General features: G+C 39.0%; 1 protein-coding gene across 1 annotated transcript in view; it reads left to right on the top strand.

Moving 5' to 3' along the window:
* TBC1D19 (TBC1 domain family member 19) overlaps positions 1–27,952 on the top strand; it is a 114,656-nt gene that overhangs the window by 67,987 nt on the left and 18,717 nt on the right. Inside the window, exons 13-15 of the mRNA XM_090268198.1 lie at positions 1,633–1,695; positions 12,249–12,333; positions 16,866–16,910. Coding sequence (XP_090124324.1) covers positions 1,633–1,695; positions 12,249–12,333; positions 16,866–16,910 — 193 coding nt within the window. The remainder of the gene's footprint in view (positions 1–1,632; positions 1,696–12,248; positions 12,334–16,865; positions 16,911–27,952) is intronic.

Raw genomic sequence — 27,952 nt, 5'->3', positions numbered from 1 at the left:
TACAGTCTTTTAATGAAAAGTTTGACTCTCACAAGACTTTTTACACGGATTTGGATCATAAGTACTGCAGTTAACTTTCTGCTTACGATTGTGCTCAGGTCATTATTTTAGCAACATCCTAAGAGATCTTTTGGCTTTAAGACCTTCAATTCCTTTCTTACTTAAATGAGAGAAATTTAGGAAATCAGGGAGGAATAGCATGAGAGTTCTCTACTGCCAATATGAATTTCAGTTTGACTCAGAAAAGAAAATCTGCTGTGAGAAGGAGGTAAACAATTTGTGGCTGAAGAATTAAATATACGTTTTGATAGACTCAATCCTGACTGAGTGTTTTTAGGAAGAGGTCTGTCTCTGATCGTTCCTAATTTGTGTTCGCTGAGCTCTGCTGATCTTGTTGAAACAACTCCAAACATTATTAAAGTCAGTCCTTGAGGGAAGGAACATTACAGCTCCCTTTGGCGAAGATTCATTTTTAATTTAACTGAAAAAAAAGTCAATTATTTTAGTAGTTAAAGGAATAAATGGAACAGGCAATATTAACTATAGAACATCATCAAACCCTCCCTAAGCTAAATTATTAAGTGGTTTTCCCTGGACTGTATTTTTTCACAAACTTGCATTTTATCCCCGTCATCTGCAGTTTCCCATCACTTACTGTAACCTGACAGTTTATACCAGTGTTTTCCAGCCTTTTCCTTTTTATTACCCCCTAAAGGTAACTAATTTTTCTCTTAATGTAAAAATTAAATACCAAAGAAAAGATGTTGTTGGATAGGGATGAGCTTTGGAGGTCCACAAACCATTCTGATATGTAAAATTTTTGGTCCCCAAGAACCAGTCGTCACCCTTTTAGAGGCAGTGTCATCCCTGTTGAGGATGCAGGATCTCTACCTCCGCCCGTGTTGTCTTCAACATAGAAGACTGGCCCCTTTCTTTTTTCTTGATCTGTGTCTTTAGGTTTTTCGAGACTTAACACACATTCAACTCCCTCCAGCATCATCGATGACTAAGTTCATCCTCTCCTTTTTGTTGGCTTTGCTCAACAGCTCAGTTGAATTTTGTAGACTGAGTAATATTATCAGGGATTTCTTCAATATTTCTTTTGAGTTGCTCCCATATTTCTGCTCTCTCTGTTTTCTTGCTGATGCGATTGTAGACTTCTTAAAGCTAAACACTGTCTTATTTTTTGTTTGTTTGAAAATAAGATGACTTGCAAATGATGAGTAACTACAAGGGCATGGAAGAGGTTTGGCATTTTGAGGGTGTGGCAACAGTGTGGACCTGAACAGTGGAGGATGATGTTGGAACAGTGATTTGGGGCCAGATTGTCATGGTTGTTTCAGGATGGTATGATTACATCTAAATATTAGGTTAAAAGCAGATGGAATTGAAGTAAATACTAACGAATTACTAATGAAACCTAAAAAAGTGCCAGCAATTAGATGTCAAGTAATATGTCACACTATATTAGTCAAGTAAATTTAGATCAGTGATTAAAATTTAATTGAGAACTTTATAATCATAATAAGTGAGTAAAACTAGTTTAGTGTTCTTTCTAGATATTGCATTTATGTGTTAGTACTATAGACATTTATTTAGGTTCTTTTCAGTAGTCTCTACTTTTAATTACAGGATGTGAAGTTGACAGCAAGCAATGATGATTATTATTTTGTATTTGAAGATTATTTATATCAGGTAAGTTGAAAAGTTAATATATATAATGTTCTTGTTTTAAGTCCTCTCACTCATGATGCTTTGTGAAATGGTTCTCAAATTATTAACTGAATCCTCCTAAAGTGCAAGCCATGTTTATTTTTTCTCAAATTAAATGGTCTAAGTTTTCGGATAAGGTTAACTTTTGTTCTTATGTGGGACTAAGTAGCAGAACAAGAGTTCCCAAATGAGTGTTTGGACAGTACCTTTTGGTCAAATTTGTTACAACCAGGAGATGTAGAGGCACAGATTCTAAAATGGATGTAGAATTCATATTTAAGCCATAGCAAGATGTGTAGAGAAAGTATCTTACATAAGTTTTCTATTAAAGGTATTAAATAAATAATTAGATGTTCTGAAATCTGTTGGAAGTGTCATGATTACGCTTAGATTATTTCATATGGTGATACTGTGGATGTTTGGATCCTTACCTAGGTCTTTTTGTTATCTGCTAAAATAAAAATACCTTTTCATAAAGAAAAAATATATAATATATAGAATCGCCTAGATGATTTTTTAAAGATCACATCTATATTAATAATTTGAATTTGTGTGAATGTCAACATAAATGTCATGGTGAAAATATCTAGGTGCCACATGGCAATTTTTGCTCGATTAAGTGTAAATAAGATCATCTGGATTAGCAGGTTTCTGTTTGGTAGTAATGATGGGGGTGTGCATCCGTTTAAGAAAAAAGGCAGTTAAATAAGAATCTTTCAAGGAGATTTAATCAATTATACATTCCAAGACTTTATAAAAGTTATCTATAAATTAAAACTTGAAATAACCCTAGAAACATTTGAAGAGAATTTCAACCATTTCAAATATGCAATTAATTTTTTTAATCTCATTCTTTTATATAAATTTAGTTATTAAAAGTTGGGGGGGGAAGAACACCAAGCCATTTAAGTTTTAATTGAAATAGGTAATTTGAAGCCATTGAATGTATATATTTTTAATAACCTGATAGATTTATTTCTCTAGGAAACTGGATGTTTTGGCTTGGGATGGGTATTAAACGCTGGAGGTCTCAGAAAATAATTTCATTATTTTGTAATAGTTTAATATCTAGAAGCATCTATGCTCTGAAAATGGAGATAAGTACAAAAATCTAAGTTTATTTACTTATGTAGCCAGTATGTAGCTGGGCGCCGAGTTCTCTTAGTACTCAGTGCAATTTTGAGTATACAGATGAAGTTAATGCTTCATTGATATAGTAATCTTACCACTTCTTTAATGGCAGCATCAGGAGTTCCATGGAACCATCTCTTTTCCCATAGAGCAGGTATGTTGCTAGGCTGCTCTGTCAAAGGAAAGTCTGTAATTAATGATAAAAAGGCTTTCTTTTATTTTACACACACATGCATACACACATATACATATATGCATATATGAATAATTTTTTTCTCAGACAAATCAGAACTCAATTTCTGATAATCAAATATTGTTTTTAGTGTGTATGGTAAAATTTTTTACTACTTAAAATAAACTTTAATAATTCAGGTAAGTCATTGAAAGGCATGATCATAGAAAGTGTTTTCTTAGTAACTATCCACCTGAGAAAAATTTATTTCTGTATAATTCCCCAAAACAGAGCTTAGATGTTATAATTATCCTTTTATGTATGTATTTGATAATGGAGTGAATTTAATGTTTCTGGCCATGTTCAGTTTCTAATCCATTATTGAGTTGTGACTAGACCACAAAATTAAACAGCACGTGTCGTTGCTGTGTCCATATATAGATGAGAAAAACTCAGCAATCCCTCTTCAAGGAAAATCTGGGCCTGTGTTACAAGGAAACACAGGTATTGCTCCTGAATGACTCGTGACAGTTACCTAGATTGTATAGGAAACAACACTGAATGTTATAGAAATAGCGTTTTGAGTAATAGGTCAACTTTTTATCATTCCAAAATTTAGTTAGTTTTTATTTTGCATGAAATTCTTAAAAATACTTAGGGGTGTTCGACGTCTTAAATTACGTGAGAGTTTTGAAATGTATTCAAATAGAAGACTCCCCTTATTCCATGGAAGAGAATTGGGTAGTGTGAATATCATTTTCAGGTTCCAGTACTTGACGTCATCCTGACAACCTACAAGTTAACGTTTTGTCCACAGTACCTAAAATATTCATGCAGAAGAATTCCTGCACAGCAAAGGGAAGGCATGGGGATCCACTCTTTCTGTTGTGTGGTAAATCCTCTGTTGTACACGTGGCTCATGTGGCATATGTTTGGTAGAGGTGCTGACATGTTAGAGCCTGCCATAGTTACAGATATGTTAGTGCCATTGAATGGCGTCTAAGCAGGACCCAGATGCAATCACATATCTTTTATTCATGTATCCATTTAGTCAAATTAGTGTCTGTTTTGATAAAGGCACTGTAGTAGGTGCTGCATAAGAAGATGTTTATTAAGCTCTCATTTTAGTGGAAAATGAGGGGAAAGGCAGATGCATAGTTATAATTTGGTAATTGTTCTGATGGCTCTGTAATTTGTAATGTTCCACAGACACACACAGTTAAAAAAGAAATAAATTCTGGGAGTAGTAAAGTGGGGGCTTCACAATAGAAATGTTATAAGAAATGTCTGGCTCTCAATGGCAGGGAATTAGGGGAACAGTGAAAACAAAAAGCAAACACGGACATGCGCACGCTGCAAAGAGAGATTTAGCTCAGCACCGCAGCACCAGCAGGCAGTCCAGGTTAGCGACGATGAGCACGTGATAGAGAGCAAGGTCTGTGAGGGTTAAAAAAAGAGAACAGATGTGAAAGACATGTCAATAACACGGTCTATCATTAGATCACTTCCACCTCAATACATGTTCAATTTCCTTGCCCCTCTCCCACTTTCTATTGGTGATTACTTGACAAAACCTTAACCCCGCTTAAGTACAACTCTGCACTAATTCTGTGGCTGCGGCGTGCATTTGCAAGTGGCTGGAGAAAAGCATGCAACCATGATAACGAGTTTTACTTTAAATTCATGACCCCTAACATCAACCGTTCTTAGTTCTGCTCAGCAATTCGACTTCATTTCCTAGTCCAGTTTTTCATTCATTTCCCTGGATGGCTTTTAGCACCTCCTCCTCCTCTTCCTCCTCCTCCTCCTCCAGAACTTTGTCTCTTCTCTCTCAGCTGATGACTTTGAGTTCTTTTTCTGGGGGGTGGGGGAAGCTCTCAATAGGGAGCCCATATCCTCCTGCCACCCCGTGTGCTCCGCCTACCTGCACGTGTACCCGTATACTCAGCTTTCCTTGTTGTTGGGGATGAATCGCCCTTGCTTTCATTTGTGATAAAGCCAGTCCCTGCGTTAGGACCCTCCCCTCCTCTGGGTACTCAAAGGCAGTGTAGTCGGGGCTTTTCCATAGTCGGTTTCTTCACCTCTTGGATTACTCCTCGCAGTATACAAATAAGCTATTACTCTTCTCATCTGAAGGTCAAAGCAAAATAAAATGAAACAAATTTTTCTTGAACCTATATGCTTTCCAGTTACAGGCCCATTCCTGTTTCCTCATTCAGGAAAACTCCTTTTTAAAAAATTATAGATATTCTTATCAATTCCCATCCTCCTATTCACTCTGCTGAACTGCTCTGCCAAAGGTCAGCAGGGACTTCATATTGCTGAATGCAATGGTCCGTTCCCACTCTCATCTTACTTTATCTACTTGGTCATTCAGTGAGTCAGGCCCTCTGCTTGATTCTCCTTGATTTCTTCACTCAGCTTCTAGGACATCACGGTGTCTGGTTTCCTTCTCAGTCCCATTCACTGTTGCTCGTTTCTCCTCATCTCTCTGTCCTATGTTGAAACACCCCAAGGATAAGTCCTTGGAACTTTTTTTATTTTTTATGTTCATGCCATTAGTGATCTCATCTATTCTCATGGCTCTATCTACCATCTATACACTGACGGTTCTCACTTTTCTCTCTCTTTCTGGACCTCTCCCTTCAACTCCAGGCTTACGTGTCAGCTCCAAGGAAGCTGTCCTTATGCCAAACATCTTATTACTCAGAGCTCATTTGCTGACCACTTTCAGTCCCTAATTAATAGAGCAAACTTCTCCCAATATACGCATGTGCATACGCGCATGCATTATCCCTCTTGTCTGCATCGTTTTTCTCCATAGCGCTTAAAACCAGATGATGTACTATATATTTTGAGTTTTTTCCCTGTATCCCTTTATTAAAACATAATCACTAAGAAGATAGGGATTTGGGTTTTGTGTTGTTGTTGTGTTTACAGCTGTATTTTTAGTTCCTAGAATAGTGGCTACCACACACTAAGTGTTCAATAAATACTTGCTGGAAGGAAAGATGGGAGGAAGGAGCTATCAAAGATAGAATCAGGAGGATTTGGGTGACTGGATAAATATACAGGTTGAGAGAGATGGAAAGATCAAGGATGATTTTTCAGGCTTTGGATAGGTTCAAGGATGGTGATACTGGGGACTGAGATTAGACACACGAAGAATGTATAGGTTGGAAGTTAGGAGGACAGAAAAGGGAAAGATTTTACAAGTATATTTTTCTTGAGAAGAACGTCATAAGAGCCTTGATTGTTGTGGCTCAGTGTCGTCCTGCAAACAGCAGCGTGGCCAGTTCTATTCCCGGTCAAGGCACGTGCCTGGGTTGCAGGCCAGGTCCCTGGTTAGGGGTGTGGGAAAAGTAACCCATTGATGTTTCTCTGGCACATCGATTGCTTCTCTCCCTTTATTTCTCCCTCCCTTCCCCCTCTCTCTAAAGATAAATAAATAAAGTCATAGAAAAGAACGTCGTTAGAAAAAGATATGAGCCCACGCCTAAGCATGAAACTGGAGCAGGAAAAGAAAAAGCATTTCTTTTTTAATTTTTTTACCAGATCTCCAATCATTACAAATGAGATTACCAGCACTATCTTTATCATTTATTTATGGAGTGCCTATTAGGTGCCAGGGTCTGCTCTAGACACTTCAAGTACTTGATAACGAATTCTTACAACAGCCTGTAAGGTAACTTTATTCCCGTTTTACAGATAAAGAAGCAGAGGCTCAGGGCCCAAGCTTACACAGCTACCAAGACCAGGCCAGGTCTGTTCAATTCCAAAGTCCCGTAAGCCACGTTACCTTTTAATTTATGAAAACTTGACTTATGGCAGAGTGTTTCAAAAAAGTTATTTTTGAAATTTCTCATTTGAGATTCTCCAAATCTATCTGGATAAAAATATAAGGGCACTCACTACACATGAACAATTTGTGTGATAGTTTCAAGTTAAAATGACTATCCGTTTGGTATACATCCTTTCTTATGTGCTTTTTATTACGTAAGTAACTTATTTCTCAGAAACATTCACCAAAAATATATATTCAAGAGACTAAAGAAAGCCACAGGCCCAGGCAAATCTTTTGTGGCTATATTTTGACAATTTGGATAAGATTCTGCTAAGAAACCCTAGTTCAGACTTACACATCCAGTTTCTCACTGCTCTTCTAAATAAATCATTACCATGTATAACCTCATCCTTATAAAGTTTAATTTTTACTTAATTAGTAAGTAATCAAAGTTAAAACTTGTAGTTCATTTGATTGAAATTGTCATCTTCATAAGAGTCGGCTGCTTGTTGCTTATATCTCAGTGTGTAATGTCTACCAGGCCACCCCTGGCATTATCACCTTACAGTCACCAGTATTCTCTCTAGAGCAGTCTCAGATAGCTTGTCTTCTCTAGGGCACCAGGCTCTCGAGGGGGCTATATTTAAGCACAAAGCTTCTCCTAACATTACCATGTTCCCACCAGCCTGCTAAGAGAAATACAAACATTTCTTTAGGAATTGTGTTCTCTCTAGGCAATGATAGAAAGATATTTGTAAGTAAATTTTCCTTTTGCATTATTTTACTTTAATTGTATTCATTTATTAGTAGCTAATTAGTTTAGTATTATATTAGTTGTATTGCTTTACTAGCTGTACTAATTGTATTAGTTTATTATTGCTGCTATAACAGATTCAGTGGTTTAAAGCAAAACATATTCGTTTCTAGTTCTGAGGATGAGAAGTCTGAAGTGAGTTTCACTGGGCTAAACCAAGGGGTTGTCTGGGCTGTGTTCCTTCTGGACGCTCTGGAGAGATTCAGTCTCTTTCCTTTTCGTCTTTTAGGGTACACCTGTGTCCTTGGTTTGTAGCCCCTTCCTCTGTCTTAAAGCCAGCATATGGCATCTTTAAATCTCTCCCTGACTCTGACCCTGTTGCTTCTCTCTTATGACAAGGATCCTTGTGATTACATTGGTCCTAGTGAGATAATCTAAAATAATTTCCGGAACTAATTATCTTCAATTTAATCACACCTGCAAAATTTCTTTTGTCATGTAAGGTACAATGGCCACAGGTTCCAGGGATTAAGATGTAGATATCTTGGCAAGGGGGAGCATTATTCTACCTACCCTGGTGGTATAGAGAGGTTTGCCGAGAGATGAGATTAATATTATATACTGGTTTGATAACATTTTATAGACTTAGAATATTTTAGAACCTAATGGTTTCACTAAATTATTGGCAACTATTCATCACATTTCTAGGTCTAAGAATAAGTGATATGATTACGATCATCTCACAATATATACAAGTATCAAATTATTACGTTGTTTACCTGAAACTAATGTTATACGTCAATTATATCACAATTTAAAAATTATACGATTATGTCAATAGATGCCCTAAAAGTATTTGAGACTGTATTTAATGGCATCTATTTTTTAAAACTGTGGTTTAAAAAAAACACTCTAAAACTTACTATCTTACCCTTCTAAGTGTACAGTTCAGTAGTGATAAGTATATTCACATTGTTATGCAACCTAACATTCCTTTTTTTTTTCTTTTTTTTACTAGAATGGAAGTATATTTTCTTGACATATAAGTAATAGCTATATAAAACCAATATTTGCTATCTTAATGTTTAAGTTAATGTTACTTAATGTTTGAATACTAGAGATATCCCCACTAAAGCAAGTAAAGAGCATAAGTTATTTTGGAATTTCTCACTAATAGGATAAGAAAAATAAATTAGAGATATAGATATCAGAAAGCATACAAAATTATAATCAAGTATAGATATGTAAAAAAAATCAAGGGATTAACTGAAAACCATTAGAACAAATACGATAATTAAAAGTCTGTTTACCATGTAAAATATTAAAATCACTTACCTTTTTAAATATGAGCAATACTCGTTTAGAACATACAGCAGAAAATGAAGAGCCAGACGACAGAAGAGACTGCATTCACTCAGCAGCCCCCTTTCTGCTATGACCACAAAGAAACGCTGGATAGAAGAGGACGAAGACTGTGACTAGCCAGACAGCGATCACATTTTCAGTGCACATACCCTCTGGGCTATTTTATTTCTATATGTTTGTCCTACAGAGATATTCATATATGTGTAAAACGATGCAGTAAAAGGCTCAGTATTTTGGCATTGTCAGAAATAGCATAAAGTTGAAAATCATTTAAATGTTCACTTTTAGGGGACTAACCCATTAGATAAATTATGGTATAGACGCACAGTGAAAAATGGTAGGCCCTTAAAATGAACCAGCTATATGAAGCAACAGTATATTCATACATACTGGTATGAAAAGACCTCTAAAATATATTGCTAAAAAGTGATAATTATAAGCTACTGATCATTGTATATGGTGTCCCGCCCTTTAAGCTGAAACTGCTACTGTCAAGGTCACCAGTATCTAAATGCAATGGCCAACACTCAATCCTCCTCTTAATCGATCCCTCAATAGCAGTTGACTCAGTTGTGCCCTTTCTTCACCAGAGGCAAATTCAACATTTGGGGAACCTAAAGTTTATACAATTTGGGGGGGGGCTCTCTTTAAGGAAGAGAATATAAAGTTACAAATACAGAATCAGGTAAGAACTGATGTCTAATTATTTAGGATAAGGGAAAAAATAATAACTTATTAGAACCATAGAGATTCAGGTTCTTTTTTCTTTCTTGAACTCTTACTAGGCAGCTTACCAGAAATGCACACATAGAAATACTTTCTCGTTCCAGCCTGACTTCCCCTTCTTACCAGAACACACTACATGCCCCAGGAACGCCCAGCACTCAAAGGGACCCATGTTAATGAAGGATCCTAAAGACCCTTGTGTTGGTTACTCCTCAGCCTCCTAATGTCGTTCTTTGACTTGTCTCCAATGTCTTAATGTTAGAGTGTGCCAGGTCTCAGTTCTTGGCCTTCTTTTCTTTAGTTACACTCACTCCTTGGTGATTTCACCAAACTCACCTATCTTGTGGCTTTTGTTACCGTCTGTATGTTGATAGCTCCCAAATTTATATCTTCAGTCCAGACCTCTCCTCCTGTTCTCCAGACTAGTATCGCCCACTACCTATTCAACATCTCCGTGTAGATATTTTGCAGATATCTCAAAACTTAGAATGTTGAAGACTGAACCCCTGATCTCTCAAAATTGGCCCACTCACCTTTCCCTGCCTCATGATGGTAACTTCATCTTTCCATTTATTCAGATCAAGCATCCTTCTGCTTGGCTTCATCCTTGATTCCTGTCTTTCTCTCATGCACACCATCCAATCTGCGAGTAAATTCTGCTGGTTCTGCCTTTACATTGTATTTGGAATTTGACCATTTCCCCCCACTTTTACTATGTTGCAAGATGGGATCCCAGGAAAGGAGCCCCAGACGGAGACTTGCATGCCATGCCAGAAAAGATAAGCTGACATACGTTCCCAAAGGGGAATACCCGGAAATATTTGAACAAAAGCAATGATATTCATATTTAGGTGAATATATTGAGAGGCTTATAAATGTGGAGAGTGCCTTTTTCAACATGAAAGAAAGTATTGGTGGGTTTGAGAATATAAACATTAAAAATATCTCTGTCAAAAATATTTAACAGGTTATTTGACATATAATTAGACATATAATTAGACCAAAGATTAGAATCATTAAAATACAAATAATTTAAATAAATCAAATTTTTAAAACATTCATTTTTAAAATAGACTAAGATGATAAACTGCAAAATAAAAGAAATGCAAATAGAGGGGCGTTCACCCCTCATTAATAATTAAAGCAAGATGCCATTTTTTTACCTGTAAGATGATGACAACTCGTTTGGTTGAGAATAAGAGACTCTGTACTATCTTACTGCTGGGTTTGTTTAAATACAAGAAACCCTTTCTGGAGGGCAATTTAGAAATGTATATAAAAAAGTTTTAGATTTAAAATGCCCATCACTTGACACCTAGTCTAGTTTTAGGAATTTAAGTAAGGTGCACATAAATATTCAGATATAAGGAAGTTCACTGCAACATTGTTTATAGTCTGGGAAAAGTGAAAATAATTAAATGATCAACAAAAAGACAGGTTTAATAAGCTATTGTTCATCCATATAGTGGAATATTCTGTATAGTAAAAAGATACTTACAATATTGAGAGAAAATAGATTATAGAACAGTATGTGTAATCCTGTTTTGTTTGAAAAATTTATATATGTGTGTATAAGCAAAGTCTGAAAGGATATACATCAAAAGATTAACACTGGTAGGACTATTGGTGTTTTTCCTTTTTTGAGGATCTGTATATCTAATTTTCATCATAAGTATGTATTGCTTGTGTAGTATTTTGAAATACAATAAAGATAAAGCAGTGGCAAGGGTTGGTACACATTTCACCCTTAGGCCTGACTGATGTACTGATGTGCAATCCTCATACCTGTCTTTCTAAAGCTGCCCCCTCTCTTGTGTCTTGGAACCACGGTTCTCCTGTTCATTTATTCTTGCTGTTAGTCCAGGCCTGACTTCATGTCCCTGTTCTGTTAGTTGGGTTTCTGCCTTTCCAGTCATTCCCAACTTCTTTTCTTAGTAACATCTTTTGAATCCCAGGTCTTTTACTGCCAAGACCCAGATTTCCTGTCACTAATTGTTTTCCCAGGGACTGGCTCCATGCCCTAAAATTCCAGGCTGGTGTCAGCAATCCAGTCTCTCCTTATGAGCACCCTTGATTTAGGTAGGCTTGCCACACTCCACGTGCTGGTAGGATGACCAGCGTCTAATGTGTATTGCGCTGCTGCTTGTTCTGTTGCGGCTGCCATCCCTGCTAACTAACTTGAGTCGCCTTCCCTCCCACCCTGGCATGCCCAGCTGCCTGCTGCTGCGTCCCAGCAATGAGTCTGCTCCAGTTTCCTGCACTTCCCAAATTGCTCTGTGCCACCGTAGTTCCCTAGGGTCCTCGTCTGTCAACTTTTTCCAGGTTTTTCTCTTGTCATCTACAAAACACAATAAGAGAATTAACTGTTAGTTAGCAACTTGCATCTTCTGCTATTGTTCAAGGTTTAAGAGCCTAACAGTAAGAAATTAGATGAACGTTGGCCATCACACTTGACATTCACGGTTACACTTACCGATAGAGGGCACTCTTCCCATTGAGAGGCACAGTACAGAACCGGAGTCTATCTCTGTGCCTCCCAAGCAGGAAATAGCAATGAATTAAACAGTGCTTAATTGTTCGTTTTTTTCCAATGTTATACCCAGGTTTTACTTTGTTTTTCCCGGGATACATCTGTGTTGAGTCACTTTGCATACAACAGTGCTTCGCCACCGAAATCATACATAAGAGGTAAAATTTTAGTAACATAAAGGAAGTATTTTTATTTATTATTAATAATATTTTATTGATTATGCTATTACAGTTGTCCTGATCTTTCCCCCTTCCTCCCCACTACCCAGCACACCCACTCCCTCAGGCATTACCGTCACCATTCTTCATGGCCATGGGTCATGCATGTAAGTTCTTTGGCTGCTCCATTTCCTGTACTGTACTTTACATCCCCATGGCTATTCAGTAACTGCCTGTTTGTACTTCTTAATCCCCTCACCTCTCCACCCACTCCCGCACACCCCTTTCCATCTGGCAACCATCCCTGATTCTGTCTGTTCTTGTTTGCTTAGTTTGTTTTTTGTATTCAATTTTTGATAGATATGTATTTTTTGCCATTTTTTTGTTCATAGTTTTGATTGTCTTCTTTTTCTTAAATAAGTCCCTTCTACATTTCATATAATAATGGTTTGGTGATGAGGAACTTCTCTAGTTTTCTCTTGTCTGAGAAACTCTTTATCCGCCCTTTTATTCTAAATGGCAGCTTCACTGGGTAGAGCATTCTTGACTGTCGGTCTCTGCTTTTCATGACTTTGAATATTTCTTGCCAGTTTCTTCTAACCTGCAAAGTTTTTTTTTGAGAAACCAGCTGATAGTCTAATGAAAACTCCCCTGTAGGTAACTAACTTCTTTTCTCTTGATGCTTTTAAAATTCTTTATCTTTAACCTTTGACGTTTTAATTATTATGTGTTTTGGAATGGGCCTCTTTGCATCCATCTGGTTTGGGATTCTCTGTGCTTCCTGGACTTGTATGTCTAGTTCCTTCACCAAATTAGGAACATTTTCCTTCATTATTTTTTCAAATATATTTCCAATTTCTTGCTCTTACTCTTCTCCTTCTGGCACCCCTATGATGCAAATGTTGGACCTCTTGAAGTTGTCGCAGAGGCTGATTATACATACTTTCCTCATTTTTTTGGATTTTTTTTCCTTCTTGTTATTCTGATTGGTTGTTTTTGCTCCCTATGTTCCAAGTCATTGATTTGATTCTCGGCTTCATCCACTCTACTATTGTTTCCCTGTAAATTGTTCTTTATTTTAATTAGTGTATCTTTCATTTCTGATGAGACCTTTTTTTGCTGTTGAGGTCCTCACTAAGTTCCTTAAGGATCCTTATAACCAGTGTTTTGAACTCTGCATCTGATAGATTGCTTATCTCCATTTTGTTTAGTTCCTTTTGTGGAGTTTTGATCTGTTCTTTCATTTGGGCCATGCTTCTTTGTGTTCTCATTTTGGCAGCCTCCCTGTGTGTGATTTTATGTATTAGGTAGAGCTGCTTTGACTCTATGTCTTTGTAGTGTGGCCTAATGTAGTGTCCAGTAGTGTCTAGTGGCACAGCCTCCACTATCAAGGTGCACCCCTTGATGTGCTGACTACACCCTCCTCTTGTAGTTGAACCTTGGTTGCTGTTGGCAGATCAATGGGAGGGATTTACCCAGGTCAGTCACCTGCAAGGATTGGCTGTGACCACTTACTACCAACCTCCACCCTCTGTGGAGGATCAGCTGTGCAGGGGCAGGGTGGTGGTGATCCAACGTGGTCTGTAGCTGTCCACTGGGTTCACAGGCCCTGGGGTTTCCTGCGTGGTGCAGGCCAAGGTCAGCCCCGACCTGTGTTTTTCCCGGGACCACCCTCCCTGAGCTATAAAGCAATCTGAGATGGCTGCTACTTGTGCTGGGCTTGGAGATTCCCAGGTGAAGCCAAGCTGTGAATCTAGTTTGGCTGTTGCTAGTGCTGTGCCTGGGCCTCACTGAAGCCAGCTGTTGCTTGTTTGATAGGATTTAGGAAGTTCTGAAGCAGGGGCCAGACCAGCCATTCATATGGATGGGCCTGTAAGTTGGGTGGGACAGAGTCTCTTGGGATCCCCAAGGTGGGTCAAACGGTGTTAGCCAGGTTGATGGAATCTCAGATATGGCACCAGCTTGCTGGCTCTGTTGGGGGAGGGTTTAGAAAAGGAACAATGGCCTCTGCTCGCCTTAATGCCAGACACTTCAGTTCCTCCCTCTATGCCACTGGGGCTTTCAAGCTTCTGCCCCGGTGCTGGAGCTCAGAGGGAGTTGAGCAGGTGAGTCTGTGTGTGGGTTCTCTAAAAGGAATTCTTTGGGGCTCCAGCAGTTTCTTCCACAGACTCAATCTCCACTGGTTTTTACAGCCAGAAGTTGTGGGGACTTATTTTCCTAGCACTTGAACTCTGGGCTGGGGGACTGGGTGTGGAGCTGGGACTCCTCGCTTCTGAGATACCCCTCCTGAATTTTTATCCACTACACGTGGGTGTGGGACCAACCAGTTCAGTGCCTTTGCCCCTGCTACGCGCCTGGGTGGATGTGGTTTCTTTAATTCTGTAGTCATTAGACTTTCATACAACTCGATTTCTGATGGTTCTGAGTGATGGGTGTTCTGTATTTCAGTTGTAATTTTGATGTGGTTGTGCGAAGGGACGATCCGTGTCTGCCTATGCTGCCATCTTGACCAGAAGTTGGAAGAGTTTTTAACACTTACGTATCATACCAAGACTGTTTGTTCTCTCTATTGCTGTTTTTGTCTAATCTGTTGACTTTTATTTTCCCTTTTATGAGTTTATCACATGAATTTGCTTTTTCTAATTTTTTTACCTTCTATATTTCTTCTCTCAAAACATTCTACAACATTTAACATTTTGATATAATTTATATGCTAATAGCTCTCTAATTTTTATTTTAGTGCTTCTCTTTATCACTAGCTGCCTACAAGATAATCGCTATTTCAATATCCTGCTATCACCTGACATGTGAGCTAATTTCACCTGGAAACTTTTCCCAACTTTTCCTTATTATTAAGTGGTGAACACCCAGCACCAAAAGCTATTGTGTATGGTCCCTCTGCTGTTACCACGAAGAGTTACTCCTGTATCTCCTAAGTCTGACTGTCTGCCTGATTCCTCCAACCACTGCCCTAGGACAAGCCCACATCACCTTGTGCTGGGATCAGGCTGCCCCCCAACTTGGGGGCTCTCTTTGTTCCATTGCTTCTAAATTGAACCTTTTGTTTGTTCATTTGTTTCTTTAATACCATCTACTAAAAGCCTGACTGTACAACTTAATTGTCTAACGGAATCACCTCTAAACTCAGCCAAGATTTAAGGCTGTCCATCAGTTGCTCCTGTCTTAACCTAGCTAACTTTGCTTTCTAGATTATTCCACATTACTCCCTATTCATTCTAACCTCTCCCCAAAAGTCGTAGATTCTTGAAGAACTGGCCTGCATCCCACCAAGTCCATCAATCCATCATTAATTTCCCTCTCCTCTAAACCTCTAAAACACTTCAAGCATGTGCCAGAGTATTTACCAAACATATCCTAAGTGTCTCATGTTTTAGGCTGGATTAAATGCCTCACAGTTGAGGGACCAGGTCTTTTATATATATTCTCTTTGCCTTTTGACATCAACCCAGTATTAAGTATCCACCTGTATTATCTATCTACTTATCTATTTTTCATTATTCCATTCTCTTCTGACATACAAAAGCAGTCCTGTTGTCACCACCTTAACTTAAATATCATGGTTCTTCATCTCCTCTCTGCCACCACCCCCAATAAGAACAACAAAAAACTTTTTAATTTAATTAAAAATATTACCTTAAAGCTCAGGGCAAAATTGCATGTAACTTTTCAATAGACTGAAGGTGTTAGAAAAACTATCACTATAAAAATAAAAACTTCCTAAAGGTATTAAGTGGAAGGTGGGAAAAAACTCAGAACCTTGGAAGTTTTGAGGAAAGGCTACTTTTAAATTATTTTAAACATTCAAATATGGTGAAGTGAATATACTTAAATGTTTTTAGACAATTCTGATTTTCAATATTTAGCCTTATTTTTGGAACATATAAACTGTTTTGGGATTCAGAAAATATTACCACCATATAGTTAAAGATGTTTAATTTTTAACTTTTCAGCGCATTCTATAAAAATGTAAACTAATGAGGCATTGCAAAGCTTAGGACTTGCTTTATGAATTATTAGAATTGTTTATACTTAGCAAAACAATTCTAAGCTTATAAGTAGATGCTTCTCTTCTTAAGAAGCTTGAAAGCATCTGTTCTTTTAATTATTTTGTATCTCTTACCTTGTAGTTAAGTTTATACTATTGATTTTAATTGAATTTGTTAAAATCAAAGGATTGGCCCCGGCTGGTGTGGCTCAGTTGGTTAGGCATTGTCCTGCAAACCACATGTTTGCCGGTTCAATTCCTGGTCAGGGCGGATATGGAAGGCAGCCATTAGATGTTTTTCTCCCTCTGTTTCTCCCTCCCTTCCCCTCTCTCTAAAATTAAAAAAAAAAAAAAAAAAGTTTGGCTGGCATATTTTCAAATTAATTCCATACCATAAAATGAGATGAAATGAGCTTTTACTATTGTAGTTTTTTAAAATTCCATTAATTACATTTATAAAATTAGTTAAGTTTTCAAGTTTTATTTATTTTATCTCACTGAAACGCTCCACGGCTTTCTCTTACAGGAAAACTAGGAATAGAAGAATATGCTGTTTTTTATCCACCAAATGGTAAGAATAAATCTATTCCTTCCTCTAGTGGGAAATAGTACAATTCCAACTTTTATAATAGGAATAACTTTCTTATTCTCTACCTTTAAGAAGATAATAATTGATTATCTAAAATAAATCTACAGAATACCTATTTTAATCAACTTTTTCATGTTGTAGTATATGCTAAACTATGCATAGCCTCTCTGGTTTCCCTTGAGCCCAATAGGAATATTTGTGGGACAATGAAGCCGACAGGTATCTAAGTCCAGGGCACTTAGATTTCCTCTGAAGAGCACGGGTCCTTTCAGGACCTTTCCTTTGGCTTCGTTGGCGCAATGCCCTAATGAGTGGATTGCCTTTTTGTTGCACTTTATTGTTCTGCAATTTGATAAGTTTATGAAATAAAAAGATTATTAAGAACTATATCACTGAAATAATGTTTTCATTATACAAAGTGATCAAATGTATAATGACTTTATGAAGTATTAAGTAATCCTTTGAGATTATTAGATAGTTTTTAAGTTATGCTTCTTGTAAAGCAAATACGGCCGTCCTTATTATAAGAACATTCAGTTGCATCCCGAAGAAGTTCTTTTACTCCAAAGTTGAGAACACGGGCCTTGTAAGCCATCAGACCTGGGTGCAGATCCCAGTTCTGCCAGCTCAACCTACGACCTTGGGTAAGTTCCATGACTTTGCTGAACTTCAGATTCGTCATCCGTATCACGTGGGTAATAGGTTACATGAGACACAATGTATGAAACAGCACCGTGCCTGATGTATGCGTAGTGAGTACTCAGAAAGTGCAGCTGTTACTGCTGGATTTAGCTTCGTTACTGGCCACTCCATCTAAAACGCAGTGTTCTCTCTGCACCTCTCAGTGCAGTGTCCCAGGTCCTTTTCTGGCCAGCCCCCCACCCCCACCCCCACCCCGTGTCCCTCCTTCAGCACCGATGTCCTCCAGCGTGTCCCGTCCCACCCTTGCTCTGCCGCTCTCCTTTTCACGTGTTTTCCTCGGGCTTTTTCTCTGCTCTCTTGGCTCTATGTGGTAATTACTCTAAAATTTATATCTTCAATTCTGACTCCTACAATAATTAATTCAAACCCAACGTGTCTCAACCTGAACTCATTAATTTACCTTCTTATGCCCATTATTCAAAAGAGAAAAAAAACAAAATTAAATTTTAAAGCAAAACAAAAATGCTCTTTCTCTCTCGGTTAATTGTTCTCTCATCTAACCAGCAACTCAAGGCCGAAAACCCGGCAGTCGTCCTTGATCCCTTTCAACCGTGGACCCCCTCATCTAGCAGTTCACCGGCAGCGTCCAGTTTCATCTCCAAAGCACACGTGGGGCCTCTCTCTTCCACACCATTAAGGCTTTCCCATCGCTCTTGCTTCTTAACTGCTACAGACACCTAATTGGTCTCTTCTTCCAAGTCTCTTTTCCAGCTTTGCTCTACCTTTTATGACGCTGTCTGAGGTATACATGGAAAAGGAAAATGTGAAAATTGCTATTTTTTTCCTTAAAGGCTTCTTAATGACCCTCATCTGTTTATAAGTGATGCCCGAGCCTCTCGACAGAGCACGAGGGGATACTTTTCATCGCATCAATATCAAACTACTCATTCCTGACACCCACCCACCCACCCACCCACCTGCTCTCACAACAGCCCTGGACTGCTTCCTCCCTCGTGACCTCTGTTCCCGGCTAGGAACGGCCCATTCAGCCTTTCTTCCCTGACCTGTCAGTCTCAGGCCAGGTGCCACGCTCTTCAGGAAGCCTCCCCTGTGTCCCCAGGCTCACAGAGGCCCCTTCTCTGGGTACCAAGAAAAAATACTGCTATAATAATAATAGTAACAGTAGTTGCAGCAGCAGTAGCTAACATTTCTCAAGACTACTATACACCGAGCAGCATGCTAAGTACATTACATGTATTAATTCATTTAATCCTTATAAGAAGCTTCTGAGACAGGTACTAATATTATCTATTATCTCTCTTTATCGACAAAGAAACCAAGGCACAGAGTGTTAACTTGCCCACCTGGCCAGTGGCAATGCCAGGCTTTGAACCCAAGATCTTTGACTTCAGAAGCAATATTCATAATCACCATGCCCCATTGCCTCAGAAGATGTGACTAAGTTTATTCTAGTCTCTTTTAGAAGAAAATAAAGTGGTTAACACATTGAAAAAGTAAAAGATTTATCTGTATGTGTGTGTGTGTGTGTATATATATAATAGGTTCTAGAAAGATTTTCATCCAGAATAAAAATAGTTAACTTCTTAATGGGGTAACCTCACAGCTGTTCATAAACTTACATAATTCTTCAGATTATTTCTTCTATCAGGTTGTTTTAGAGCCTTACCGGAATCAGGAGGACTCTCTTCTCTGGGCTGTGCATCTAACGTGGCAATACAGGAAGAGACAAAGACCACTTGGTCTGCCATCCCTTTATTTTTCACTCAGGGCAATACTCAGCAACATTTTTACATTTCCCACTCTGTTCTTCAACCTCTGCCAATGACAGGATCACTTTGAAATCTCAGGGATACCTCTCCCACCACCACCTCCAAACTGGTCTTGCTTTTTAGGTCTCAGTGGCCCCCATAGAGAGGGGGCACGCTCTCTGTCCCTGACCAGGCTGGTGCCTCCAAGGGACAGAGGTTTGCTGTTCACCCAGCCACCTGTGATCCCCTTTCTTCAGGTGGAAGTGACAGGCCACAGTAGTATCAGACGCTACTTCCCACCTCATGTGAAGCCTTGTCAGTGGAGAGGTTTTCTCTAGTAGGTTCATTAAACAACTAGTGAGCAACATTTCTGAGCTGAAGGAGATTCCTCACAGCGTTTTATAAGATTTTCTTTTTTTTAATTCTTTGTTCAACATGTATTGTCTTTATTTATTGATACAATACATACTTAGCCCTGTTCTAGCACCCTCTTCTGAGTGAGTGATCCAAATAAAAGTAGTGCTGCTAAGGAGCTTAAACTCTAGCAAGGGAGAAATAATAAACAAGTAAAGAAATAGCTAATGAAAATAATTTCAGGGAGCAGTGAAGTGAACAAGAAAAGGGAAAAGAAATTGATGATAGGTAGGGTGGTGGGGGAGGGCATGGGTGTGTTAGATGAAGGGCCAGGAAAGGGGCCTCCCAGTCACTCTAATGTAACCTCCAAGAGAACAAGGACCGTAATAGTCTGATGACCAACATACATATCTAGCACCTGGAATCACATATGGCCCAAAGCACCAATCAGTACACATTATCACACAAGTGTAGGAGAATATAGAAGAGCAAGAACAGAAACAAGGACACAAAACTTACACATAGCTCTGATTGATACTTAAACATCACAGTTTGCTGATACCATTTGTTTCTTGTAGGACAAGAGAAGATAATGAATTGCTAGTGAACGTTAAGTAGAGTTTTAGGACTCTAGAGCAGTGAGTGGTTCATAACCAGGGGCAAATCTATCTCCACCCCCCAACCCTCAGAGGACATTTGGCAATGTCTGAGGATGCTATCATTGTTGCAACCAGGGGAAGAGGGGTCGTACCTGTCATTATCTCACAGGCACTGCTGAACATCCTACAGTGCACAGGACAGCTCCTTACAGTGCAGGTTAGGAAAGGCTCTTGGAAGAATCAATGAAAATAGGTCATTTTAAATCTGCCTGCATGTGTCAAGTTGATAAACAGCAATGTACTTGGTCATCTGTATTAATTAAATAAATTCAAAACATCTAAAATTCATTCAATGTGTAGTTTTACACATAAATTGAAAACCTAACTAAAATTTTATTTAAAGTATGACTTTTAGATTGATATTTAAATATGGATATGTTCTGCTGTTTGGGCAAATTTTAACTACTAAAAAGTTAACAGTCATATTCTGAAGTTCTAATTCAGAAAGATAATGGAAATACTTAGAAAATAATTTATCCATTGTCCTAATCCCTGTTCTTCATGACCAGAAGGCTCGTGTGGAATGAGAATAAACAGAGGAAATGCTTATTTCAACAAATGAATGAAATAAACTGTACTAAGTAATCTCAAATGAAAGAGCATAAAAATGTGCTTTCAACTGGAGTGATGTTAAACTGAATTAGAAGTAAGAGTTATAGTACAACTATAAATGTTGAATATTAATAGTGAGGAAATGAAGGGAAAATATTTAGTAAGTATAAAGCATGTTGATACTTGGTGTATTATCTGAGTCACATTTCCTATTTATATCTTATCTAGTTCAAGATTTTTTTTTGACAATATTCACCGTTCTGAGCTTTGTCAAAGGCCCGTTAAATCATTACTTTATAAAGTCATTCCTATTGAATGGAATTAATATTTTAGGCAGTTAGTATTTTAGACTTTCTTCAGATTGGTAATGGGAGGCTAGGATCTTGAAATCATCACTCATAGCAGACTTGTAGGACTCATGGGCCGCATAAGAGATGGTGTCCCAAGTATCCCGAAGGCTGCTAGAAGTAACACTCGTGGCAGATGGCCAGGTGGGTGAAACTGGACCCTTGAAAAACTGAAGTGATGAGAGCCAAAGGAAAGGATTTTAAGAAACTGGCCAAGAACATGACAGCCTCTAAGATCAAAGACATATTCTAGGTGGTATGTGCCCTAGAGTGCTAATGGATTCTTCCGTGCTTCTTACACCTCCTACTTTTGTTTGCCAGTCTTGACTTTGCCCTTCTTCAACAGAGTGGCCTGTGTACCTTTTCTTGGAGTCCTAAGCCCTGGCTAATCTTCATTAAGCTGAAGTGAATCCCTATCTAACACTGACAAAAAAAAAAAAAGTTTCTTAGGTTTAAGTTGATACTGAAATGTGGTATTCCCCCTTCTGAGAGCATAAAGTAGCTACAGTTATTGAAGCATCCGCTGTTTACTAAATATTATACTGGTGCCCTTTAAATACATTAACTTATTGGTGTATAGTACAGCCTAAAGCAGTTGGTCTTATTGATTGCAATTTTCAGAAATAAAAATGGAGACTCAGAGTGTTGGTAGTTTCCCAGGGCCACACAGAATTAAAAATCATATCTGTGTGACTTTGTTGACCATTTATATGTCAACACTGCGTTACTGAGAGCTTCCTATCCTATATGGTGATTATTTATTCATAAGTGATTCTTATACTTTAATATTTTATTTATAAGCCTTGATTATATTTATATGTTCAGATTTCCATCATTAACAACATATGTTGAGCATCTCACATGCAGAAGATACTATGCTGCATGGTAAAGATAATGCAGAGTATGAATTGTGGCTCCTCACTTATATAGATTATACCTTAGCTACTTAGAGAATGGCTATAGATTTTAGAACTTGGGGGAAACGGAGTGAAAATGTCATTAACCATGAGTTACCTGTATACACGCATCCTCTTTTACTGCTTGGCAGGTCACTATTTCATTTCTGTAAGCTTCCTAATTAAAAGTGCCTTGTCCTGACTAAGGTATTCTTACACTTAGCAGACTCTTGATAAATATTTGTAGAAGATGAAAACCATAATAATAATATCTTCATTCCTGACTGCCTTAATCTGCTTGTGCAAATGTTTCTGCAGTAACTTAACAGCAAAAGGGAAAATGTTTTTGCATTATGATTATAGGAGTTTTATACAATAGCAATCTGCTTTGAGATTTATTATGTAGAAAGATATAATATGTACTTATATTTCTGTTAGACATCAAAATATGCCTTCTATTTATTAAGTTATTTTTCTCATACTTTGTTTTTCTTTCACATGTATTTTGTAGAAAGTTAGGAAAGACAGATTTTTAAATTATTTGTTAAAAGTTAGCAGCAGAGAGGAAAGGTAGAAAAACATGGGTGTTCACAGGAAGAAAAAGAGGTGCAGCTAGAGATGTAGAGAGAGAGATTTGAAGAAGAAATATGGTTCTGGGGCCCTCCCCAAACTAGAGCTGGTAGCTATAGTGTCATTAGAAATATTTACCTTTAATATGACTAATTTGGTTTTGAATTTTTTTAGTTTCTAGAAAGCAAAGACCTCTAAGTTGTTAAAGAATCTTAACCATCAGAAATCTTCATATGCCCGGTGTTCTTCAGCTCTCCAATTTTTTTGCATTTACTTTAGTCGCAGTTGTTAAACACAGAATCTTAAATGAGATAATATTCCAGAGACAGCCTTAGTCCCTCTGCATGACAAGCAGTTACTGGCCTAGGAAGTTTCAGCGACTTTCCTGAGCTAACCCAGCTAGCTTGTGGAAAGCTCACCATGGAGTCCTGATCTCCTGACTAGACAGTTGTCTACCTGTACACTTCTTGCTGCTTCTCTGTTCATCACTTATCCATCCATCCCATCGAGACATTCATTCATTCAGCACATGTGTATTCATCATCAGTTACGTTCGTGGCATCGTGAAATGCATACAAGGATGAGTGAAACCTATTTCCTGTCCTCTGGAGCAATCTGTTGAACAGCTAATTGTAATACAAGATGTAATGAAAGTATAGTGATGGAAATATGAACAAAGTGCCATGAGAATGTGGAAGAATAAGCATTTAATTGTGATTAAGTGATCAGGATATGTTTCTCTGAGGTAGTACCTGACCTTAGTAAGGTTTTGATAGTCTGAGTAGTAAACAAAAAAGCATTTTAGGATACAGAATTATCAAGTTGAAAGCTGCCAAAGTAGGAAAATGCACGATGAGCTCTGGGGATGATAAATAATTTGGTGTGGCTGTACTGCAGCGGATATGTGTGACAAAGGGGAGGGGAGGCAAACTGGGGGACGGGAATCAAGAGGTACTAACTTCTAGTTATGAAACAAATCACAGGGATGTACTGTATAGCATGTGTAGTCAATAATATTGTAGTAACTTTCTGTGGTGGCAAATGGTAACTAGACTTACTGTGGTGATCATTTCACTACGTATAAAATACCAAATCGTTATGTCGGACACCTGAAACTAACATAATCATCGGCAGCCGTCCGTCTCGAGAGACGATGGTGTAGCTTCTTAAGAGTCTATCTGCACCGCCGAGAATGGCTGTGCAGTCCGACTCGGGAGTGACACGGTATCTGTCTCCTCCCGTGTTGAATCGACATCTTGCGATGACACTGAAGCTACAGAGCCTGGGCAGGGTAATATGGAGGGTCTGCTGTTGCCCATGCAGCAGACCCCCCCTCTCTTCGCAGCTGAAGGATCCAAGGGAAAGACGGAGTCAATACAGCTTGGCTTCAGGTGCGCCGCAGGAGTTGCCGGTGTTGACTACAACGTCAAACCGCCTTAGGGACTCTGGCTCCGGATTTTCTGTCGGGGTTTACTCCCTTAGCCTTTCCCCTGAAGAGGTATGCCGCAAGGCAGCGGAGGTTTTTTGGAGTCAGAGTTTTCCTTCTCTGATGTGCCCTGACTGGAAGATTGAACCAGCGACACTTAGCTCGCAGGCCGACGCTCAACATAATATTGTATAGCAATAAAAGGGGAGGGGGAGTATGTATTTCGGGTTGCCATCGTGAGTAGTTTAAACCAGATCAGAGTTTTTGAATTTTACTCTGTAGACACGCAGCCTATATCACAAAGTTAGAATGTGAATTCCATGAATACAGGAGAAATATATTTACTTTAACATCTCTAGGGGCTATGTAGTAGTTTTTTAAACATCAGCTAATTGGATGAGTAGGAGCTCAGCAAATGATTAGCGGATGAAGGAGTGGTCAGTGTAAAACCCTCCATGGATGTGACATAAGAGGCCTTTTTCATGGTCTCTCCGACGTGTGGGGAAGATAACCTGAACCGTTCCAAAAGCTGGTTGGAGGCCTGAGAGTCTGAGGGAACGGATGTCAATCAGCAGGACCATAGGTTCATCAGAGCCTGAATTCGGGCCCTGGCAACAGGAAGGAAAGGAGTGGTTGAAGAACAGTAGAGCTAGGTTCTCTGGGGACTTTATATATTTATTCCACAAATATTTGCTAAGTACCTGTTGAATTCTGGGTACTAGGCTAATCTCTGAGGACAAGAGATAAATAAGACATAGTTTCTATACTCAAGGGGTTTATTCTTTGGGGAGAGAGACAAAAACAAAAAATGGTTACAGCACACTGTGATAAGAGAAGGAAAACATTAGTTGTCAAGTACAGATTTTGCATCAGGTGTTATGCGAGGCACATCACATATATTTAATCCTCACAGCCTCGCTGGTGTTACCCTAATTTTATAGGTGAAGACAAGTCTATTCCTAACTTTTGTAGGGCTTAGAGCAGGAGTATACATGGAGGCCCACCTACCATAAGTCTAGGTGTTTAAATGTTATAAATGAGGCAAATAAACTGATAAAGTCTACTCTATTGTCTTGAAAAATGCAGGGGTGGGCAAAAGTGGGTTTACAGTTGAGAGAACATGAAACACAGTTTATTCTTGTATTATTATTTTTTAATTATTGTATTATTTACCTGTATTACAACTGTAAACCTACTTTTGTCCATCTCTGTATACTTTTATAACAATCTGGAAGGCCAGGTTCAAATTCAGAATTCTCAGACCTCTCAGCACACCCTAGCTTGTGGTATCTCCACCCTTTCTCACGCAGGATTCCATCCCACGCCTTCCACAAAGAGCAGCCCTTTGGTCACCTCCCCATCAGGAGGGTGGCTTTGCCAAAGAAGCCATGCAGACCCTGGCAGCTGGCTAGGAGTCTTTGGGCTTGGAATTTCACAGTCTTGGCTACCTGGGTTGTGGTCTAAAAGGAGGGCCAGAGCAGAACCCTTACTCCAAGCCCCCTTCCGGTTCCAGCCTCGGTCTAAGAGCAGTACTGAAGGAGGAAACAGGTTAATGAAGAGACCCAAAATTGTGCAGGATTGTCTAGGCACATAGAGGAGAAAAGGAACCTCAATCACTCAGGGCAAGTCAGTGATACAAAACTACTGATTAGTGAATTGATTGTGGGTAAAGAATAGGGGCTGTTGGGGGGAATCTTTTTAGGAGGAATGTTGTTTAAAATCTTGAAGGGATGAGGCTGGGACAGGGCTGGAGATGGAAGAGAGTGTTGCCTACACCCTGGTCCTACACCTGAGGCTGAAGGAGAAGTGGCAATGAACTTGACAGGATTAGAGTTGTGCTTTGGGTTAGGGAAGAGAAATGAAGCTGCTGATGTTAGAATGTGGCCAAATCCCGAACAGTTAAGTATCCTTCACCCTAAAGGGACAGAAAGGCGCACAGTCACGTTTAGGTGTGAGGGCCGAGGGAGAACTAGAGAGCGGGGATGACTCACAGCGCTCTTCCCTAAAGACTAGGGAGGTGGGGAGTCCTTTACAGAAACGGAGTCTCCAGAAGGAGGCACAAGATAAAGAGGTGCTGGGGGAAGGAGAGGGAAAACAAATACAATAGTGTCTAGGAAAGGAGCTACAGTGAAGGAGTGGGCCGCAGAGAGAACTAACCAAAAACGTCACAACAACAGCAAAGTGAGCAGCGGGGAGCCTGGTCAGCTCACACGTGGGAGGGGACTTCCCAGACACCCAGAGAGGAGATCCCGGCTTTAGCAACCAGAAGTTGGGGTCCTAGGGGTAGAAACCAGTTTACAGGGATGTGAGGATATATAATGAGGAAGTGAAAGAAGTTAATTTGGAGAATTTTCAAAAAATTAAGCGTGGCTTCATGGGAAAGAGAGAGATGAGAGATTTGTTTGTCGAGAAAGCGGGATCCAGGGAAGAAAATGGACTTTTAATTAGGTCGCTGTTGAGGATATTTATAATAACTTATATATCCTTGGCTGAAAGGTTACAGTGGAATAGGAAAGACTGAAGATGATCTTTCTGTCCCTAATAAAAAGTGAGCTCTAGCTGTTAGGACAGTGTCTAGCACATATAGAGGCTCAAGACATATTTATTGAATAACGTACAGAAAGGGGCAGAGGGGAGAATCGCTGGGGCAGGATTCCAAAGAGGTTGGTTTCTCTGAAGAGGGTGAGGTGGTAAATATCTTAAATTTTGCAGGCCACAAACAATCTCTGTGATAAATTCTTTTTTGTTATTAAAAAAATAAAATGTAAAAACCATTTTTTAAAAATGTAAAAGCCATACTTAGCTCATAGGCTGCACAAAAACTAGCCACAGACCTGCTCTAGCTTGCCAGCCACTGTGAAAGTCAAGGAAACAGGATTAAGAGCTCAGATGAAGGTGTTTGCTCTGGAAGAGAAAAAGGAAACATCTTCATCTGAAGATCTCCCTGAAAGGAAATGAGAAAACAGATGTAACACGTGAAGAACATTTGGGGTAAGGAACAGACGCGTGAGGGAGTTCACGGCATCAGCCTCCTGGTGAGGAGAAATGTAAGTCTGTAATTGGGTGTTAAATATGCGAAGAGAACAGGGTGGCTGATCAAATTCAGATGAACAAGAAAATTGACAAGCAACACAGGATTCAGCCAGAGATGGGCAAGATGGGTGTGGTGTGTTCCAGAAGATTAGGGGGAAATGGGGAAAGTAGATCCTGAAAATTATATCTTGTGATGCTGTACAAAATTCTAAAGATGGTTGGCTTGGCATACTATATAGTTCAGAATAATACTGGATTTTTCTCATATTCTGTTTTCATAAAATTCTTTCTTGAAACAAAGAAATAAGAGCTAATTTGTGAATAATATCAATAATTAAGTTTTATTAAGGGCATAGGTATTTATTAATGGCCAAGGTACAGCCATATCTCATTTAATCACATGTAGCTTCTAGCATTACCTCTTGATTGACAGATGAGGAAACTGAAGCTTAGAGAAGTTAAGAAACTCATCTAAAGGCACAGAATTCTTAAGTGATAGAGCTAAATGAACCCATCTAGTGTCTGACACCCCGTCTGTGCTTTAACCACAATAACATGCTAATGAATTGCTCTCAGTGTGGAGGGAGGTCTCTAGTGACAAGTCCATTCTCTGTCTCATTCAGCACTTTTATAATGGTTTAGGTGAGGACGTAGATAACGTACTAAGGAAGTTTTCAGTATTATGGAACCAGGAAGTGTAGGGAATACATTAGAGAACGGGTCTGCTGCATGGGCAACAGCAGACCCTCCATATCACCCTGCCCAGGCTCTGTAGC

This window comes from Furipterus horrens, unplaced genomic scaffold (genome assembly GCF_987537825.1).
Source record: "Furipterus horrens unplaced genomic scaffold, mFurHor1.1.pri manual_scaffold_2, whole genome shotgun sequence".
NCBI lineage: Eukaryota > Metazoa > Chordata > Mammalia > Chiroptera > Furipteridae > Furipterus > Furipterus horrens.
The sequence above is the reverse complement of the archived record's forward strand: the minus strand, read 5'-3'. Positions and strand labels throughout refer to the sequence as shown.